The sequence below is a fragment of the Solanum stenotomum genome, chromosome 8, assembly GCF_019186545.1.
Source record: "Solanum stenotomum isolate F172 chromosome 8, ASM1918654v1, whole genome shotgun sequence".
NCBI lineage: Eukaryota > Viridiplantae > Streptophyta > Magnoliopsida > Solanales > Solanaceae > Solanum > Solanum stenotomum.
The window spans coordinates 10,394,278-10,415,909 of NC_064289.1; the positions used below are offsets into that span (position 1 = coordinate 10,394,278).

Genomic DNA, 21,632 nt, shown 5'->3' on the forward strand with positions numbered 1-21,632 from the left:
TCACTCCTTCTATCCCTAATTACTCGACCACTTTTCCCTTTTTAGTTGTCCCTAATTACTTGTCCATTTTGACAAATCAAGAAAGGACAAAAGAAATTTCTCTATTATACCCTTAATTTATTACTTTGAAAAATGTAAAACTTCTTGAAAATCTTAAGTTTTTAATTCATCCACTTTATAATTAATAGGGGTAAAATGGTAAACTCACTATATCAATTATTGTTTTCTTAATAGGTGTGTCAATTTAAAAGTGGACAAGTAATTAAGGACATAGAAGGTATTTTAAAAATTTAAGACAAAATTATTACTTTTTATTTAATTAATAAAATAAATATTTAATAAAGATAAATTATATCTTACAACATAAATGAGGATAAAGTAACTAAAATACCTAATGGATAAATTGAGACAAGAGAAAGTAATATACTCCCTCAGTTCACTTTTACTTGTTACAGTTTGACTTGACACACCTATTAAGAAAATAATTAATGACATAAGTATTTTACCAAACTATCTCCTATTAAATGATGTCTTAGAAAATGATTTGGAAAATAAGTATTTAATGTTGAGGGTAAATATGAAAAAAATATTGTTTTTCCTTAATATGTCAAAAGTGACAAATAGAAATGAAAATTTATTTTAGAAATAAGAGACAAGTAAAAGTGAACAGAAGGAGTATTGGATAACTGAGACAGAAAAAGTAATCCATTGAATAAAAGAGTGAATCTTCTCCTCTCCCATGAGTTTTTTCTTTGTTAGTACAAAATTACAAATTAAAATTTGGGGGAGGGGAAATAAGGAGGAAATTATGAGATAGAGAATTGAACCCTCATCAATTACACGAAAGTATATATGTTAAATTTTAATAACAAAAGACTCACTATATTATTACTCCCTTCATCAAAATAAATGGTATTTTTATTTTTTTTATTTTATTTTAAAATAAGTGGTATTTTCCATAATTAAAAAAGTATTAATGTTGTTCTTTCAATCTTATCCTTATTAAATTACATTTTTTTCAAGGTAAATATTAATAATAAATTAGTAAAAATATGTGTTTTACTTTATAGGAACGAGTAGTTTTTCTTAATTAAGAGTTGTATCGCAAGTTAAAAATATCACTTATTTTGAAACGAAGGAGCTAGTATGTTCTAGTATTTGTTTTTGTAGCAATTAATGTTATAGTTGCCGAATTCTATAAGCTGTAAGCGAATCAAGTGCGAGTGTGTGTATATATATATGTGTGTAGATAGTGCTATAGTAGCACACATAATATATAAATTAGGCCAATCAAAGAAAGGCACATCAAATTAAAGAGAGTTCAATGGCGGTGGTAATTGGTGCAGTTCTGCCTGTGATTGTCAAGCTCTTGTTACTGCTTTTATGCCTCAATTTTAACTCTTCTCTCACTCAAGGTACTAATTTTTGCTTTTCATCACTTGTCTTTATTTCTACTTTTTATCAAAGAAACAGTTTCTTCGTAGTCCAGTTGAAAATAGAAAAAAATGAAGAGAAGTAAGAATGGGGAGTTTTCTTTCTTATCAACTATTATTCCTTGTTCTTTTGATGGGCTAAAAAGATTTTAAAAATTTATTTTGTGCGTCACGCATCTAACACATGTCGTGTGAGGTTTCTTTTTATTTCACTAGTTAAAGTTAGTGGATTCAAATCTTACACTTTTGCATTTTCAAACTTTCGATCTGTCAATTTGTTAAAGGAAAAAAAAGAGAGAAAAATATTGAAAATACCCCTGAACTTAGCGTGAATTGTTGGTTTTGTCCCCGAACTATCGACAACTTTAAAACATCCCTCTACTTAATTAACTGAACTTAAATATACCATCGATTTGCTACATGCCATAACAAATGATCTCAAACCTTGTAAGAGCATAAAACTCTTAACAAAAGCCAAGAGAAGTGTTGAAAAAAATTCTTAAACTTGACGAGAATTTAGGGGTACGTGACAAGATCAAAATTGTATTTAAGTTCTGTTAATCAAGTTGTGTTGTAAGGATTGTCAATAATTCAGGGATAAAACTAATAACTCATGCCAAATTTAGAAGTATTTTCAATATTTCTCTCAAAAAAAATAATCATACAACTTATTAAGTTATGAGAGACACAAAGTAATTTTTTTGGAAAAAATAAAATGATCCCCTAATATAAGCTTTAGATTAGATTTCTAACAGTTGGAATACTGTTTTGTGTAAAACAGCAAGAAAATGGGAATCATGGAAAGATAAATACCCATTCATAAAGCCAGCAAGCTCATTCTCATCATCAAATGCTTGGAGCAGTGGCAGTGGGAGCAGCAAGGGTCATAATTATGACTACATAATAGTGGGAGGAGGCACAGCTGGCTGTCCATTGGCAGCAACTTTGTCACAGAAATTCAATGTGTTGTTACTGGAAAGAGGAGGAGTCCCATTTGCCAATGCAAATGTCTCCTTAATGCAAAATTTTCACATCTCTTTGGCTGACACTTCTCCTGCTTCTGCTTCTCAATTTTTTGCCTCGACTGATGGTGTGTTTAATGCAAGGGCTAGAGTCTTGGGTGGAGGCACTTGCATCAATGCTGGTTTCTATAGTCGCGCTAGCGAAAGGTCCGTAATTTATACTTTCTTGACTCCTATACTAAAGATAGATTTTTATGCCTTTTGGCAATTCTGAATTCAATTAGACCTAAAATGCATTTCTTATCATGGTATCAGAGTTAGATTCATGTAAGGTTTGAGGTTTGTCCTACGTCAGTTGTGAGATAAAATTTTAATCTCCTTATAATTCTTGGATTGAGTCTTGATCTGATCTGATTATTGTCTTAACCCATTATGATCCGCCCAAATTTGACCCAACCCGCCCAATTGTCATATTCAATTTGAAATCACTCAGAAATAAGTATAACATTCAATTACTCCCTCCGTCCCTATTTACTTGTCCATATTTCCTTTTTTAGTTGTCCCTATTTAGTTGTCCATTTTGACAAATCAAGAAAGAACAACAAATTTTTTCCTATTATACCCTTATTTACACTTCTTGAAAATTGTAAAAGTGTATGTTGTTTCCCTCCAATTTATTTCACTTGAATTCAAATAAGTGGTTGTAATTTTGAAGTGAAAAGTTGTCATAAGGGTAAAATTGTAACTTCACTGTGCTAATCATTGTTGCCTCAATCTGTGTGTCATTTCTAAAGTGGACAACTAAAAAGGGACGGAGAGAGTATTAAATAGTTGAAACCACTTGTATAAGTACATTATAATAATTAATAATAATAATAGGCAGTACATTATATTAATGAAGGCATTGACAGTGATTGTTCATTTAGCGTTCTAACTATTCGTACATAGCCTTTCTAAATCAATAGGATCCTGTGGACGATTTACAGTTAGACTCCATTAATGATCTTGATAAATGCTAGTAACAAAACGTTAATGACTTATTTCATTTATCCACTGAATATGGAGTGGTAGGGCAACGTTTGAGACAAGTCAAAATATAATTTACACGTTTCAAGGGCGTTCAACATATTAGTATATACGCATACAAAAACAAATTTACTTATTTATACAATAAATTTTTTCGACGAGAATAGCTCTCCTACTGCGGTAGGGTACTGTCTTTATTAATAGTTTTGCTAGCTAGTGATCATATCTATCTCCAAATTTGTGGTCCTTGTTGCCTGTATTTAGATAAAAGATTTGGCAGGGAATATAATAATGGACAAATGATTTAAAGACCAACTAGACATGGTTGGTTGTCAATCCATATATGTACCTAGAAAATGAACCTATTGCATACTCTAAACATCCCAACTACCAGCCTTCTATCCTCATTTATTGTATTTAAATTATTTCAGACAAATAAATTTGATTTTCCTCTTTATGATGGTCACTTTATAAATCATCCTACTGTTTATCATTCATGAATGGTTGTTTAAACAGAAATATCCATATGTCTCAAAATACTTTGTCACTTTAGAAGTTTTAAATAATATTTTTCTCATTTTATCTTTATTAGTAATTGTTCGTGAAGACTATAAACACCTTAATTATAACACATGTCACATAAATATAATAAATGTTCAATGAAGAGAGATTATATCTTAAGACATAAATAAGGGTAAAACAGTCAAACACCTTTTCTAATTAATGATTTCTTAAGAGACGTATAAATGAAAAACATGACAAGTATTTTGAGACGGAGAACGTATGAAACAGAAATGTAGGTGTTTGAGTAATACTAGTCTTCCTTTTTTCTATAACTAGCTAGTATATGGACACGTGCGTTGCACATGTATTTCATAACGATGAATATGGACTATTAAAAAATCACATAATTTCTTTTAAAATAGTATTTTAGTTACAATAAAAATATGAAAAGTAAAATGATAAATGTTTGTAGTGTATAGTTAATTCATAGAAGATTTCTTTTTGGATTTAGTCCTTCCCTTATTATAATTTTGATATATAAATTTTATATTTGTTTTAAAAGACAAAATAAAATATCAAAAACAAACATAGAGGCACACTACATTAATTAGTAAAAGATGAAATTCTCCTTCTCATTAAGTAGAATGCAATTAAGTAATTCAAATTTATAAATAAGGAAACTTAATTAGAAGGAAATAACTAAAGAATTAAAGTGCAACGATTGGTATTTAAATTCTATCATTATATAATTTAAATATTAATATTAATATTTAATTAAATAAATCAGATTTTAATTTAGTGGAGAGCCAAAATGACAATATTAATATTTTTACAATTAAAAGTTTGTTAGAATATATTTTACACTTTTTTGTTAAAATATAATAGGAGCAATATTTGGTCAAAGGTTAAAAGATCTTCTAACTTCTTAAGCATTTTGGTGTATCATTTTTTTCACTTTGGGATTTGGATCTCATGATAATTTTAATGAAAATTGTCTAAAAAATATAGATTTTATCCACAAGCACAAGTAAGAATAATTCTTTACAAATATTTAAAATTTAAGGTGCAAAAAATGTAATTATTAATAATTTGAAATTAGAATATCTTGTAGGCATTAATTGTTTGTTTTTACATGCCTTATACACTATTTTTATGATTCTATTTGTTTTATTTTCTATAGCAAAAAATACAACATTCAATCAAATACATTCTTAAAACGAAATTACAAATACAAAGAAAAAATATCATATATAGGAGCAAGTTTAGCATAAGGCTATCAACAAAAATAGAAAAATACTAAGACAATCTTTTCCCTGCTTTTTATTAATAATGCAAATTAAAATAAAGTTATAGTAATAAACATTCAACCTTTGACCATAAAGAGTTAAAAGTTTTGGAAGACAAGTTAACGGAAGTGACATTCATGATTCAACTACATAAATGGAGGGTCTTATCATAGTTCTAATCTCGACAAATAAGTAAAAAAATAAATACATCAAGCTCCGATATTCTAGTAATTGAAGTGTTATTCATCCCTATAATCACATAATGCCTTGTAATCTTGACACAAATCCTCTTGTCTTGAAATTTTCTTCACTGGATTAAAGCTTCTCTAGTCTTCCACACACAAAAATTATATCACATATAAATCTTTCTATGAAATACTATTGAAAGACTTGTATTTATAGGAAAAAATATAGCTTTGGAATATGAAGATTCAGTTACAAAGTTGAAAGGTCAAGTATTACAAAAATTAAACACAAATATTAATTAAGAATATAAATTAATTTGAAAGATGAAACACATACATGTAAAGGGATAGTTGTTATTTTAATTCTTTTTACTATTTAATTTACTCACATTTTTACCAATTAAAAATATTATATAAATTCTACTATTTACTATTTAATTAATTAAATATTTTAATAACATTTGGATTTAGCATAAGGTTAGAATGATAATTCAATTTTTTTACCTTGAAATTTTCTTCACTTGATTAAAGCTTCTCTAATCTTCCACACACAAAAATTGTATCACATATATATAGATCTTTCTATGAAAATACTCATTGAAAGATTTGTATGTATAGGAAAAAATATAGCTTTGGAATATAAAGATTCACTTACAAAGTTGAAAGGTCAAGCATTACAACAAATTAAAGACAAATATTAATTAAAAACATAAATTAATTTGGAAGATGAAACACATACATGTATCTGTTTAAAGGGATAACTTTTATTTTTAATTTACTCACATGTATACCAACTAAAAATATTATAGAAATTCTACTATTTACTGTTTAATTAATTAAATATTCTAATAACATTTGAATTTAGCATAATGGTAAAATGATAATTCGAACTTTTTTACTTTGAAGTTTCCCACTTATAATAATATAATATATGATTTGTATTGGGAACCTACTGACCTGATTTTGTCACGTAGGATGAACTTAAAGGAACATGCTCCTTGTCTGGAGTTTTTCCATTCTGATGGTTCGAACCTGAAATAATGTCTTCACTTATGTTAACATACATGTAAATTTTGTTGTATGTATAATTATTAGAAATATGGCTAGCATTTACTAGACACATATACTATAGATCTGCAAATTGATCAGGTAATTCATTTGATACTATGATTCTTTGAACTTGTAGCTATATCGAGAAAGCAGGATGGGATTCTAAACTGGTAAATGAATCATTCCCCTGGATTGAGAAGCAAATTGTTCATAGACCAATCTTAGCACCATGGCAAAAAGCAGTAAGCGACGGTCTACTAGAAGTTGGTATATCACCGTATAATGGATTCACTTATGATCATATATATGGAACCAAGTTTGGAGGAACCCTTTTCGATAGATTTGGTCATCGGAAGACTGCAGCTGATCTTCTCACCTCAGCCAACCCTGAAAAGCTTGATGTTTTGGTGCACGCGATAGTTCAAAAGATCGAGTTTGACACATCAGGTATATATTACATGTCAAATAAATCTAGCACTAGAAAAGATCTGTCTTCAATGAGATGATGATAGTATTTTAAAATTGTGTAGGAAAGAAGCCAAGAGCAGTAGGAGTCATCTTCAAAGACGAAAAGGGGAACCAACACACGGCATTTCTTTCAAAGAGAAAGGGAAGTGAAATTATAGTGTCATCTGGTGCAATTGGAAGTCCTCAGATTCTGTTGCTCAGTGGAATAGGACCAAAGGCTGAATTGGAAAAATTGAACATCTCGGTGGTGCTTGACAATAAGTTCGTCGGGAAAGGCATGTCTGACAACCCCATGAACACCATATTTGTTCCCACAAATAGGCCTGTTCAGCAGTCACTTATTCAGACTGTAGGAATTACCAAGATGGGGGTCTATATTGAAGCTAGTAGTGGATATGGACAAACTGAAGATAGCATTCATTGCCATCATGGCATCGTTTCAGCTGAGGTTAGTCGTATTACTTCAACTACTTTCAAACATAGTTGAGATTTTAACAATCAGTTCTTGTCTTATTGGAAACAACCTCTTTAGTTTACGTACTAAAACCCGAGAACTTTCAGTTGCCAGAGCCAGAAAAAGGCTTCTGGGACACTTAAACTCCTTGTGATCACTTCATAATGAAAGTCACTAAACCTTCAAGCCTTTTTCTGACATATGTTGCATGTTTGGGCATAACCAGATAGGGCAACTCTCCGCAATTCCTCCAAAGCAGAGAACACTGGAAGCAATTGAAGTCTACAAAAGAAATAAGAAACATGTTCCACAAGAAGCATTCAGGGGAGGTTTCATATTAGAAAAGATCGTGACACCTTTATCAACAGGGCATATTAGCTTGAAGAGCACCGAGATTGATGACAGTCCTTCCGTCACCTTCAACTACTTCAGCCATCCACGCGACCTGAAGAGATGTGTAGATGGCATACGCATCATGGAGAAGATTGTGAAATCAAAACATTTCACCACTTACGCACAGTGTGACAAGGATACACTGGACAAGTTGCTAAACATGAGTGTCCAAGCTAACATTAATCTTATACCGAAACACACTAATGATACAGAGTCACTTGAACAGTTCTGCAAAGACACTGTGATCACAATATGGCACTATCACGGAGGTTGCCAAGTAGGTAAGGTGGTAACCCCTGATTACAGGGTTATGAATGTCAACAGGCTCCGGGTCATTGATGGTTCGACATTCAACGAGTCACCAGGCACCAATCCTCAAGCCACAGTGTTGATGATTGGCAGGTAAAATTATACTCCATCTATTTCAATTTGTTTGTTTGATTTCGACTTGACACATAGTTTAAGAAAGTAAATGAGACTTTTGAATCTTGTGGTTTTAAACTAAAAATATGTACAAAGATTGGCTAGTTAATTATACTAATTAATTTCTTTGATGCAGGTACATGGGAGTAAAGATTTTAAGAGAAAGATTAGGAAGAGCAGCTGGTTTGTAAAGATTCTACTGGTTCATTTAGTTCCTTTTTTTGCAGGGCCAACTGAGACACAACTGTGAGTTTTGTCATTTTAATTCTTTGGCAAGCAGTTATGTGTAGTCTGCAGAGTTTGGCTTGCCACAAAAAAGAGTAATTGGGACGGAAAAAACTTACCCACACCTGGTGTAACTACATTATTTTGTCATGGTTACGCGATAGATTGAGTTGATAATATATGTCATTCATTTAACCATGATTAGTGATAAAGTGCACATGAAAGAGACATGTCATGTGTTTATTCATTTTATGTAAACATCCGGTGCAAGTAAGTTTTTTTATGCTGCTATAAGTAATATTGTTCATTTTTTATTTCAATGTAAAACTTGTTTCTTGAATTTAATCCAATTTGAATAACGTGTACTTAATAGTTCCATAGTGAGTTTTGTCAAGGTATGATGTCTAAATTAAACATCAAATTAAAGTTACCATTACTTTTGTTTTACGAAAGCATGCAAACAAAGGGCACGCATTGTTTAATTTTTTTTTGGTGTCCGAAATCGTGAAACTATTAAATTCGAATTTGCTTGGAAAGTCTGCCAACAAATAGGACTTATGCTAACCATGAATAATAGACGAAACTCTCTTTTTATCATCTCCATACAACATCCTTTTTCTTCTTATGAACCACCGGAGCACTATAAATACTTCTTTGTTCTTCCACCGCACAAACCTTGTTACTACTCCCAAATCATTTAGCAATTTTCCGACGAGGATATGCTTCACTGTTGTTGGTCGAGTTCAAGGCGTTTCATTTCCCAGAATCCATTTTCAATTTCTACTAGACTCTGTTTCCCATCAATTTTCACCCATTTTCACTGTCACTCTTCAGCCAATCATTCCAACAATTCCAACAAAACCCAAAATGAGCTTCTTGACTTCTTGGACCATTTACTTCAACAATGCGGCCTTAATCTTCAACAACTGAAGCAAATTCATGAAAAGATCATAATCATTGGATCATCAAATTCTTCTTTTATAGCTGCCAGACTCATATCCGTTTACTCTAAATTTGGACTTGTCAATGAAGCTCAAAAAGTATTTGAAACCTGCCCAACTGATTGCTTCACGAATTTGCTGTTGTGGAATTCGATCTTGAGGGCTAATGTATCTCATGGGAAATGTAAAGAAGCTGTAAAGCTTTATGTTAAGATGCGTGAATATGGTAATTTGGCTGATGGGTTTGGTTTTCCGTTGATTATTCGGGCATGTGGTATGTTCGGCGACCATAATCTCTGCAGTGTAGTGCATAGTCACGCTATACAAATGGGTTTTAGAGATCATCTTTATGTTGGAAATGAATTGATGAACATGTATGGGAAGATTGGGCGTATGGATATTGCAAGTCAAATGTTTGATAGAATGTCTGTGAGAACTCAAGTATCATGGAACATTATAGTTTCAGGTTTTGCGCAGAACTTTGACTGTGATGCTGCTTACAAGACGTTTCTGCTGATGGAACCTCAGGGGTTTGAACCAAATTCTGTCACTTGGACATCATTGTTATCTAGTTTTGCTAGGTGTAGACGTTATCAGGATACGTGGAAACTTTATGTTTTGATGAGAAAGAAACAAGTTGAAGCTACTGCTGAGGCTATTGCTGTAGTAATATCAGTTTGTGTTGGTGACAATGGGATTGATAAGTGTGAGACGGTGCATGGATACGTTATCAAGGGGGGCTTTGAAAATAATTCTATTGTGATAAACTCATTAATGTGTACTTATGGGAAATGTGGTGCTGTTAGACAGGCTGAATGTCTGTTTTCCGGATTGCAATTAAAAACTATAGTGAGCTGGAATTCTTTAATATCTTGTTATGCAGAATCAGGTTTATGTAACGAGGCCTATTCGTTATTTTTGCAGTTACAAGAGTTAGATGATCCAAAGATGAAACCTAATGTCATAAGTTGGAGTGCTGTTATAGGGGCATTTGCTATGGCCGAGAGGCATGAGGAGTCCTTAGAAATCTTTCGAAGTATGCAAGTTGCTAGAGTACTGGCCAATGATGTTACGATTTCAAGTGTTTTATCAGTTTGTGCTGAGCTTTCAAACTTCTATCTTGGTATGGAAATCCATGGTTATTCAATAAGGTATCTAATGGATAAAAGTACTTTGGTGGGAAATGGGTTAGTTAATATGTACATGAAGTGCGGTAGTTTGTGGAAAGGAAACATAGTATTTGAGGGAGTAGGAAAAAAAGATTTGATTTCATGGAACACAATGATTTCTGGATTTGGAATGCATGGACTTGGTGCTACTGCCCTAGAAACATTTGAACAGATGACTAGCACAGGAACTAAGCCAGATGGAATTACTTTTGTTGCAGTTCTTTCTGCATGTAGTCATGCAGGCCTTGTTGATGAGGGGTATAAAGTTTTTGATCAGATGAAGAAAGTGTTTGGAGTCGAACCACAAATGGAGCACTATGCTTGTATGGTAGATCTTCTTGGTCGTGCTGGTCTATTGCAGCGGGCTAGTGAAATGGTGCAAATCATGCCAATGAGGCCCAATGCTTGTGTCTGGGGAGCACTACTCAACTCTTGTAAAATGCATAAAAACACAGAAGTCGCAGAAGAAACCGCTGCTCAGATATTCAACCTTGAGTCTGGGATGACGGGAAGCTACATGTTGCTCTGTAATTTATATGCTGTAAATGGAAGGTGGAAGGATTCAGCAAATGTGAGGATATCAGCGAAGACACAGGGTTTGAAAAAAGCTCCAGGACAAAGTTGGATTGAGGTGAAAAAGAAGGTTTACATGTTCTTAGCAGGACAACCTATGGATTCAGAGATGGAAGATGTTCATATAATGCTTAATATTCTAAGCCATCATATGGCTAAAGAAGGATGCACACCTCGAAAGAGCTTTGCTTTACAATGTGCAGAAGAACAAGAAGATTATCTGTATTAAGCATCATGAAGAATTCTGTGTCTATGCTCGATGCAGGAAAACTACAATCTAATCTTTAAACCCGCCCAAAGCCATTGTTCGATAACGAAAGATCTGCCCTTTGCAAGAACTTATGTGAACAGGTGACCTCCCTTCCAGTCTTTCTATATATTTATTTCAGGGGTCAGCTATATGAGTTTGCTGTGCAGTCACTTCATCACTCAGGTAAGTACTATTTCATTTTCCAGGAAAAGGTGTCACATCTTGATATATTTTTACTCGCTATATGATTTCATTCTATCTTTTGAAGTCTCAATGCATGTTTAAAAGTACTAATTGTTCGCTAATCTGCTGAATTGGGTCAAAATCTGATGAGCCTGCATGATGGATAGGATTCAGTTGTATTTTCGTACAATAAGGAAGGAATAATTAGATTGAACCAATACATTTATGTTTTACTCTTAGATTTATCCAGGCTTGAGTTGCCATGTCGCCAGTGGCGGATCCAGGATTTAGACTCCGTGGGTGCCAAATAGACTTATCGATTAAATTAATTTTATATTTGATTAAATTATTCGTCTTTTCGATATAAATTAATTTTAGTTCTCTAATTTTTCTTAAAAGAACGTGTGCAGCAATTTCCTATTTCTTAAAAAAACGTCTTTCTCAAAAAAATAGGTACAAATGGGATTCGAACCCGCAACATCAGCCTTCTAAAGTTGCCCTCCTACCGTGGCATCACAAGCCAATTTTGTTCTGTATATATAGAGTTTTCGTCGAAGTTCGGGGGTGGCGTGGCACCCCCAAACCCCTTAATAGATCCGCCACTGCATGTCGCAAGGAGCTTGTGGAAACTGGGAAATTAAAGAAGCAATTGAAAGTTGGGTAGGAAATCACTGATCCCTTAGTTTCTTAAACAAATTGGTGATTGGATGCCATTGAAACTGAAGTCTCATTTATGTAAGCTGCACATGAAGGAAATGATGTTTTTAACAAAGTGGAAATGGTGAAGATGATGAAAGTTTGGCCTTCTATGTACCTCGGTGTTGTCATAGACAAGGAAGAATGTGAAATGTATATAAAGTGCATTCAGCCTTTCTCCTAGTTTAACAATTTGTATCAAGAAATCGGAATAGTGAATGTACACCATCACTATAATTTGACTCATGAAATCACAAGTAAACTAATTTGTTTACTGCCTATTTATTACTTGCATCACATGTCTAAAAGTCTGAACCTTCATTTTTCCAGTAAAACCATCTGGAGCTTTACGATGAGTGAAGGCCTCAGCAGACGAATGGAAGCTAGTTTTGCATACCAATTGATTGTTGACACTTAAAAGAAAGGAAGAACAAAACATGCACCACTCGTTGGGAGTTCGGGCAAAATTGAGGAGTCAGTTGACTCTCAGAGATTATTTCCTCTTGTGGATCTCTCTACTACAAAAATTCAGCGAAGTACAGTTTGGGAAGGTAAGCAACGTAGCAGCACCTGTAGATCTTGATCTTCAAGCATGTGTAAGGGCTCACCCTCTTCCTTCAATTGGAGTCTGTTCCCTTGTTGAATAGCTTCATCATTGTGAAATGAACAAGTGTCAAAACTAGAGTCCAAAATATAGAAAGAAATAAAGAAAAAGAAGAGAAATTCTTACAATGCTATAACCTGTTCTCTTTTTATTTATTATTTTTCCTTCTTAATGGCTATACTATGGTTCATTGGGGAATAGATATCGAGTGGTTTTGAGATTGAAATAGTTCTTTTTTTAAAAAAAAAAACTAAAAAGCGAGATCAGGATTTAAGTTCTATGTTCTATAATTATGAATAACATTTCTCTATGTATTGTAGACTATATTACAATGTGCAAAACTACTCTGGAAATGCCATAAAAGATCCATCCAAAAAAAAGCAAATCTTTGTTGAAGGCTTGAAGCCATAATCTATTCATTTTCCCTAAAACTGAGCAAACTATGTTAATAGACAAATGAAAATCAAAGACTTATATGTTGTTTAAATTCATCATTCAATCTTTGAAATCCTTTAAATGCTTAAACTCAACATCACACAATTAAATAATCAAAGAATAGAAATTGAACAAAGGGCAATACTGACCTGTGTTGATCAAATGTTTGATCATGTTCGAAACTTCCGAAACCTGAAATCCCCTCAAGAATAGGGTCCTTAATATTGTCAAATTGGTCATTAACAGATAGTTGCTTCATCATAGAATTGGGAGCCGATGTAGACGTGGATTCTTGTTCATGCAAGGTCCAAGGAAAGTTAATATCTGTTAAATCTAATTGCCCATCTTGAATTCCATCATATTGCTGATCATCTTCTGCTTGCTGATCACAACGAGGATGATTATAGAAACTATCATGAGGATTGTACTGATCTATTGGCTGTTGATCATACGAAGATGCATTGTTATTATTATTCACCAAAGCATCTGCTTGATTCACAACGCCATCACAATTATTATCATTAAATGATTCCGCAGTTGCATGATGATCTGTTAATATCTGTTGTTGTTCAGATGCAGCAGCAGCAGCAGCAGCCTGTGCCCTGCAGTACGCGAGTTGATGAATAACAATATCCAGCTCCGCTTTGCAATAATCAATGTGACGTTGCAGGTCTCTGATTATACGGTAACAACCACCAACAGGATCATTAGCACGAACATCAGATTGAAAGATGATGGTCCGCATTGCCTCATCTTTGAACGGTTGATCAAGGTGGCGAATGATCTTGGTAATGTTGCTGACCCCAAACAATTTATGAGCATTGAGGAACTGTCGTTGACGATCATGTGGAAAATAAGGGGCAAGAACACAGTCAGGGGCACATTTTCGACGTTGGTATTTACATGCAGCGCAAGCTTGGCCTGCACCACTGACACGAAGGAGGACATTCTTATCATTGTTATTATGAACACGTTTAGTGTACTTATTATGATTGAGATTGTTGTGATCAGTGATGAATGTATGAGGAGTTTGGTGAATAGGAATGTTGTTGTTATTATTATTATTATTATTATTGGGGGTGGCAAAGGAGGTCATTTGATTCTGCATATTGTAATATTATAAGTTTGTCAAAGGGAGATTTGTGCTGCGTCTCCGGCGGGGATGGAGAAAAAGGATTAGATTAGAGAGTTTTCTTTTGAGTTCCCTCCCTTCTTTTCTCCTTGCCAATATAACTAACTCTCACAAAATGAGAGGCTCACAAATCTTCTTTATATTTCACATAATAGTAATAATAATTAATAATGTCGTTTAATCAGAGTAAAATTTATCCGTGTATACACCAATTCAATACCATGTATTTGAATTTATAGTTTACTTAATCTTAATTAATTAACATGTGTTTTACTTTATTAAATCATGTGATAAAAAAAATTGCATTAGTTTGATGTATACAAGTGTGGTAAGTTTTTACCACTTAATCTCTCTCTCTCGCTTACTTGTTCTCTAATAATAAAGGTTAAAATGTGTTTTGTTTTGTTTAGTTTCATTTTAATGTTTCGGTAAAAGCTCATGTTTTTGTAAATTTCTCACGTGGCATTCAGCATGTACATAGTGATAAACTGATGATATGATAGCAATGTGGTAGAGTAGTAAGTACTTCCTCATCCATAACCAAGAAATTTCAGGTTTGAGTTCTCTTGGGTATGAAGTTGTCTTTTTAACCAAGAGGTTTCCGGTTCGAGTCTCCTTAAGTATGGAGTTGCCTTTGAACCAAGAGGTTTCGGGTTCGAGTCCCCTTGGGTACGGAGTCGCCTTTGTTAGGGAGAGTTTTACTCCCTAATGTGGGACTTCTCTGAGCGAATCTGAATTTAGTCGGGCTCTAGTGTGGTGTTAAAAAATTATACTTTTTTTTTTCAATTTGTTTGTTTTACTTTTTTTGTTTGTTTCGAAACATTAAAAAATGTTTCTTTCTTTTTTGTCAATTTTTAAGTTTAACTATCCACATGACATATTTAAGACCACAAAATTAAAAAATATTTTGGTATATATATCTAACTTAGTTTAACACCATAAGATTCAAAAATCTCTTACTTTTTAAAATTTTGTATCAAGTCAAAATTGAACAAAAAAAAAAACGAATGAATTACTGTTTATAGAAAAAGTAAATGTTTTTTATTAAAAAGAAAGAAATAACTTTGTATATAAAAATAATTTTAAATATACTAAGCATTATGCATCTTATAAAATTAGAAGAATAGACTTTAAATATAAAATATAATTAAAAGAGTATTATGGTAAGTTTAATATCACTCAGTTTTGTCAGCCTCTTGTATCTCTAGATTCGAAGTCTAACAGAACCGTCGCCGGCGATTCCTAACAACGCATATCTCCATCTCATTGATCTTCTATTGACGAAATGAGCTTCTGATGAATTTTTCGTTAGCAAATCGAACGCATCTAGGTTCAATAACTTTGTCAATAAACAACTTTTTTGAAAGCCAAACAAAGAGTACCCAAGACTGTTCGTGAGGTTTGTAGCCTGTTCTTCTAACATATCAATAAGTTCACCATTAAAAAGAAGATATCTATCCCACAACTTAAAAACTATCTATATATACATGAAGTTAGTATTTTTTTATTCAAAAAGTTAGAAACATATGTCATGTCAACAATCTACTAAAGTTGTGTCTGCGGTTAGACAAATGCGTATGTCACCATTCGATGTGTCTGTGGATAGACAAATGCATATGTCACCATTCGTTGGATAAGATATCTCTTGATTATTGTTATGAACTTCTACCTTGTAATTTGTTTTTGCTTCTTACATTTGACTTCAAGAACTCGACATACTAATTGGTTACTATATATCAAGTTCTCAACTAAATTTTTCTTTCATTAATAAATAAACATGTTAAATGTGATGTATAGACTTGACACTGCGATAAACTTGGGTGAAAATATTATTAGAACATAATTATATTAATGACCCTTTTGGTCATTTCTGTGTCTTCCCTTCTGTGTGTCGTTTAGAGCGTTCTTGTAGCGACCCCAAGTCATTTATGACTTACTGGGACTGAGAGTTCGGTCACCTGGTCGTTCGTTTGGTTATAGTGTGAGTTTTAGTGTTTTGGAGCTTATAAACCTTGAACGATCATTTTCTATCAAAAGTTCAAAAAGATGACATCGGAATTCATTTTTGATGATTCCATCAGCTCCGGAAGGGTCATTTTAGGCTAGTAGCATGGTCGGCATGACTCCCGAGGTTTTCAGTATGAGTCGGTGCAATTAGTCGTTTTAACTTTAAGTTTAAGCCTAAGTTTGAGTTTGGTCAACATTCTGAGTAAACGCGCTCGAATGAGAATTCCGTCAGCGCGGTTAGCTCCGTAATGTCAAGTTTGGTCTAGATTGACCTTTCTTTTGTGTCTAGAGGTTTTCAATATTTTTCGGAGCTCTTTTGTGGTTTATGACTTAAAATGACATTTGGATGTGGAACCCACTTTTTGTCAAGATGACCTCGTATGAAAATTTTGACTGTGCTATTGAGTTCGAAATATCAAATTTGGTATGGTTGCATAATTTGTTTGCGTGCACGGGGTTCCAAATGAATTCGGAGCACCCCGTCGGAGTTTTTAAGTTTTGGAATTTTTTTTTGCAGAAAATCTGCTATAAATGGAGAAATAACAGCAACATTTTCCAAACTTAAAACCCTCATAACTCTCTCATCTCTCAACCGAATTAGATGATTCGAAGTGCGAGAGCTTTGTATTTTTGGTGTCTTCGCTGTAGACTGTTCGGAAGTTGTTGGGTGCGCATAGTTCGAGATAAATTTCGCGATAAACCTGACTGCTGTACCCTTTTGCGAGTTTTTGTTTTTGTCATCTTTGTTTTGGTCATATCTCACTCATTTTAGCTCGGTTTTGGGTGATTCGAAGTCCTGCATGTTGGAAATTGTCTTGGCTTCGTTGTAGAGTGTTCAAAGAGTGCTGGGCACCATTAGATCCTTGTAGATTTCGAGTTTAGCCTGCTGCAATGTTTTCATTTAAGTAGATTAAAGTGTGGTTTTCTTGCTTGTTGGGTTTTGCTACGTTTTGAGCCCTGAATTGTGTTCCATTTTGAAACACAAGTTTGGGGTGCTATTTAGGGTGTCTTGACGGAGTCAAATTCGGACAGTTTAGTGCGGGTCCCACGAATCCCGTTTTGACCCCAAAATTGGCCCGTCTCCATTTCTTACGATTTTAGTGTCTAAACTACCGTAATAACGCTGTGACTCTATTTTTGATAGCGTGACAGCGTTTTGAGGCCGTTCGGAAAGGGAAAGCTCCGGAGAAGTGATTTTAGAGCGCATGTGATCGGCATACAGGTAGGTTACGATTTCCCTCTCCTAGATTGAGCTCGAGAATGTGAATGCATGTTGATTAGTTGGGATTTGGGTTGGGTAGTTATTGAATCACGTATAGGTGTTTAAAAATTATGTTTTCGGCCTATTTCGAGAATTATCAGGTAACTGTGAGCATGCTTTGTTTTATTAATTTACCCTCCTCTCTATGTGGAGTGCTTGCATGCTTAATTATTGTTTATTTGAAGCATGTTGGGCCTTAGTTTAGGTTTGACTAGGGTTTGCCTTAGAAATACATGATTCGTATCCGATAGGCCTTAGTTTTGCCCCGACGTCGCTCGGCCGGCTTAGATCCCTGTAGACTGGTGTAGCAGACTTGAGTCTGATAGTTTGGGCCTTAGCTAGGCAATATGCTTGCTCCGACGATAGTTATCCTTATTTCCCCGATGTTACGGCTTCACGAGTTAAGTCGGCGACGCTAGTTCTACTTCGCGATTTGAATTTGATTTTCGATTCGATTCCAAGGACTTACATTGATTGGCTAAGTGTGGTTGGCGTTCCACAGACATTTATGAGCATGGATCGATTATGACTCTTTCAGCAGCTACATTGACACTTTTATAAAGCATCCGGTTTAAGGTCCGGCCTCTATTGCCCAGATACTTATATAGAGCATCCGGTTAGAGTTCCGGCCTCAGATACTTGATACTTGTGATTGGTTACTTGGGTACTTCTGGTGAGCATCCGGTTTGAGGTCCGGCCTCTGTACTGTTAGATTCTACTAATTAGGGTTGAGGTTCTGGTTCGATGTTTTTCGTTCTTGGGTTCTTATATGCAGTTCTCTTTAGTTATAGTTATTTTGTGTACTCGTCGGGCTTATGGGGGTCCGTTCAGATTTTTATTTAACTTGCGCACGAGTGTACCTTATGGGCTTATGGGGGCCCATTTAGGTGTAGTTAGCTTATAGATTACTTTAGTTAGTTCTTTCTACACTCGTGTGCATTCCATTGTTACTTAGATTTCTGTTCTTGACTTCGGTTTATGTTATTCCTTCTTTTCATATTGCCTTTACTTTTCAAATTCAGTCGGCCTATGATGACTACTGGGTACCTGTTGTTTTGGTACTCATGCTACGCTCTGCATCTGTTTCGTGGTGCAGGTCCGAGCACCAGTGGCCAGCGTTGATTCAGTTTGGAGTAGTCTGATCCGGAGACGGGGGTGAGCACACGACGTTTTGTACTATTTTAGTCTCCATTTGTATATAGACTTGTCTTTTACCATTCGAGACAGTCCAGTTTCTGTGGTTCAGTTTTGAGACTTGTACTTGTTTTGTTAGTAGCTCTGTACTAGTGACTTCCAGGTTCTGGGATGGATCTTTATTTGTATATATGTTTTGGTTTGCTTCTGCCTGTTTATGTTGTTATCTTAAATTTTGCCTACTCTTGTTTAGTTTCTACCCTCAGACCCATTACTTGTTGTTCCGGGTTACGGGTTGACTTAACTACTGGTGGGTTATAGTAGGTGCCATCATGATTCAAGGAATCGGGTCGTGACACTTATGACCGTTGATGAGCCAAGGGCTAAATTCTTTTTGTTGAGTTAAAAAAACACTTTAAGATAAGACTTAATTTCCTTTTTTTATACTAACTTCATTTCAATTTTTATGTGATTTAGTTTGACTTGATATGAAATTTAAGTGATAAAAAATAAAGAAAGTTTTTTGAGACTTATCGTTTAAAATAAATCATAGATATTTATGTGACTATAAACCATTTAATTAAGAATAAAATGAGTTAATTAAAGTTAAATTGTTACTAAATAGTCATAAACTCTCTTGACGAGTTACAAAAAATATTCATCGAATACCATACGCTCAAGAAACAATAACAAATCTCTATTTTTCACTTGTAAAATTTTTGTATGAAGAAAAAATACGTACTTGTTGTGGAGGCAATTATATTAAATCTTATTAAAAAATACAAATACACTTAATAGTTTGATGTTACTGGTGTAAACAATCGAGTCTTTACTACTAGGTGGTACATTTATAGATTTCTTAATCGATATATAGTTTGGGAAGAATTCACGATAATTGGTGCTTTTCAATAATTGAGTCAATTAATGGAAGTGTGCCTAAGGAATGTTTTTTTTTTTTTTAATATTTAAATATGATACTCTTTAACATTTATTTATTTATTTGGAGAAAGGTTGAAAATGTAGAGTGAGGAGAGCCACAAGGGGAAGAGAGGCATTGAGAGAGGTGGTTTGTAAGACGTTCTACACTAGTGGTTTTGCTCTCAATTCAAAAAGGCACCCTTACCATACATACAATTAGCCCATAATCACCCCATAATCATACATATATATGTATATAATATAATATATTACTAAGTAACTTTTTTGGTTGAAGAAAAAAAGCTAGGAAGTGTAATTAATCTTTGAAAGATTGTAATTGGAGTCTAGAGATTCTTTCATTATTGAAGGCTTAGGTTTGGATTTCTTAACTTCTTTAATTACATAAAGGTCAAAACTACGTATCTTTATGATCTACAATCAACCAAAATATATACATACAATTTTGTATTCTCAAGAAAATGATCTTTGTATTTAGCGTATTTTTGCAATACTGCTTTTCATGCACGTTCATTTTGAGATTGTGAATCAATCCCATGGAGTTTGCTAGGTGTCCTTTGAAGTCTCTATGAAATTCGAAAGTTGTTGCAATAGAGGAAAATTTCAAAAAAAATACTGATGCAGCCATGTAACAATCAAATAGATATTATTAAAACATTTTTCAACAAGCATCCAATCTAATACACCCATACCTGCTTCCTTCTTTGTAGTTCAATCCATGATGTTTCTTAGTAGAATAATGTCACGGACTTAGAGTGATGGCTAAGTTTCCGTGTGGCCCTTGACGGTTTACTCACTAATCTTTCAAGATCTTGTAAACTCAAGGAAGCCTTTAGGGCTAAGATTGCTAAGAGAATGTTTAAGGAAAGTTTTGGAAAGAACAAAGAAGGCTTTTTGAAGAAGGCTTTGTATTGAGCTTTGGAAGATTGCTTACAAACTTGCTTGGTGCCTAGCAAATGAGGGGCACCTCTATTTATACTAGCACCTAGGGACTAAAGTGCAATTTAAATTTACTTACAAGTCCTTAAGATATTTACACTTTGGTCCTAGCTCTAGAACTCTCTACACACTCTAGGACCTTCCATTGCCTTCTAAGTCATTCTAGAGAATTCTAGGGAATTCTCTAGCCTTCTTGAATAACCCAAAGGGTTCTAGAGTCTTCCGGAAACCTCTCCACAACTCTAGACCCTTCCGCCCCTATCCGGACGCAAAATTCTACTGCTAAGTGGCGGGACGTGACACTCTCCCCCACCTATTGATGCGACGACCGCGTCGCATTGCTGCTACATCGTCATTCGAGCCTTGTGCGTGCGCGACCAATAGTCCATTGACTTGATTAAGGCCCTTGCGCAACGCCTTCAACATCTTCCATAGCCCTCTTAACTCGGACTTATGGCTCATCTCCTTCTTAGGATGTGCGCGCCTCGGCAGCTTCTTTGGCATCACGGCATCGTTCTCTTTTGGCACCTTCTTCATGCACGGTGGCAAGGACCTTCTTGCACCATTGTCCTTCTTCGAACTTGCAATGGTGGCTCTATGTGTCGACACCTTCTTCTTAGGGCCTCTTATGAGCTGTAAGGCTGTTAGGCGGACTTGTCCTTCCGTCTTCGGCACCTTGACCATGGGCACCATACATGATCTTCCTTGCTCCATGACTAGAAGTCGTTGGAGGTAAGGGTCGATCACTGCGTGGCACTGCTGGAAGAACTCTTGCCCAAGAATTATGTCAAAAAGATCTAAAGGAGCGACAGTGAAGTTGGCCTTACCTTGCCACTCGCCTAGCGTGATGCTCACTCCATGCGCGACTCCGTTCACAGGAGTCGGGGGTGCATTGACAGTCCTGAGTTGGGCGTTGCTTGAACTGTAACTCAGCCCCAACCTCGTTGTTGCCTTTTTGGTCAT

The 21,632-nt window shown here is 34.6% G+C and overlaps 3 protein-coding genes across 3 annotated transcripts; 2 read left to right on the forward strand and 1 right to left on the reverse strand.

The window, feature by feature from the left end:
* Positions 1 to 1,268: 1,268 nt before the first annotated feature.
* LOC125875130 (protein HOTHEAD-like) lies at positions 1,269 to 8,768 on the forward strand. The gene is made up of 6 exons (XM_049556215.1): positions 1,269 to 1,415; positions 2,215 to 2,602; positions 6,583 to 6,893; positions 6,977 to 7,362; positions 7,595 to 8,163; positions 8,321 to 8,768. Exons 1-6 carry the CDS (start codon positions 1,325 to 1,327, stop codon positions 8,373 to 8,375), a joined length of 1,800 nt encoding a protein of 599 aa, XP_049412172.1. The 5' UTR covers positions 1,269 to 1,324; the 3' UTR covers positions 8,376 to 8,768.
* A 315-nt stretch (positions 8,769 to 9,083) lies between these two features.
* Positions 9,084 to 12,684, forward strand: LOC125874723 (putative pentatricopeptide repeat-containing protein At1g17630). Its single transcript, XM_049555731.1, has 2 exons — positions 9,084 to 11,525; positions 12,552 to 12,684. Exon 1 carries the CDS (start codon positions 9,129 to 9,131, stop codon positions 11,319 to 11,321), a length of 2,193 nt encoding a protein of 730 aa, XP_049411688.1. The 5' UTR covers positions 9,084 to 9,128; the 3' UTR covers positions 11,322 to 11,525; positions 12,552 to 12,684.
* Positions 12,685 to 12,781: 97 nt separating this feature from the next.
* LOC125874724 (LOB domain-containing protein 22-like) lies at positions 12,782 to 14,383 on the reverse strand. Its single transcript, XM_049555732.1, has 2 exons — positions 13,410 to 14,383; positions 12,782 to 12,868 (listed from the first exon to the last, which is right to left on the reverse strand). The coding sequence occupies exons 1-2, from the start codon at positions 14,366 to 14,368 to the stop codon at positions 12,826 to 12,828; spliced, it is 1,002 nt and encodes a 333-aa protein (XP_049411689.1). The 5' UTR covers positions 14,369 to 14,383; the 3' UTR covers positions 12,782 to 12,825.
* Positions 14,384 to 21,632: the final 7,249 nt, after the last annotated feature.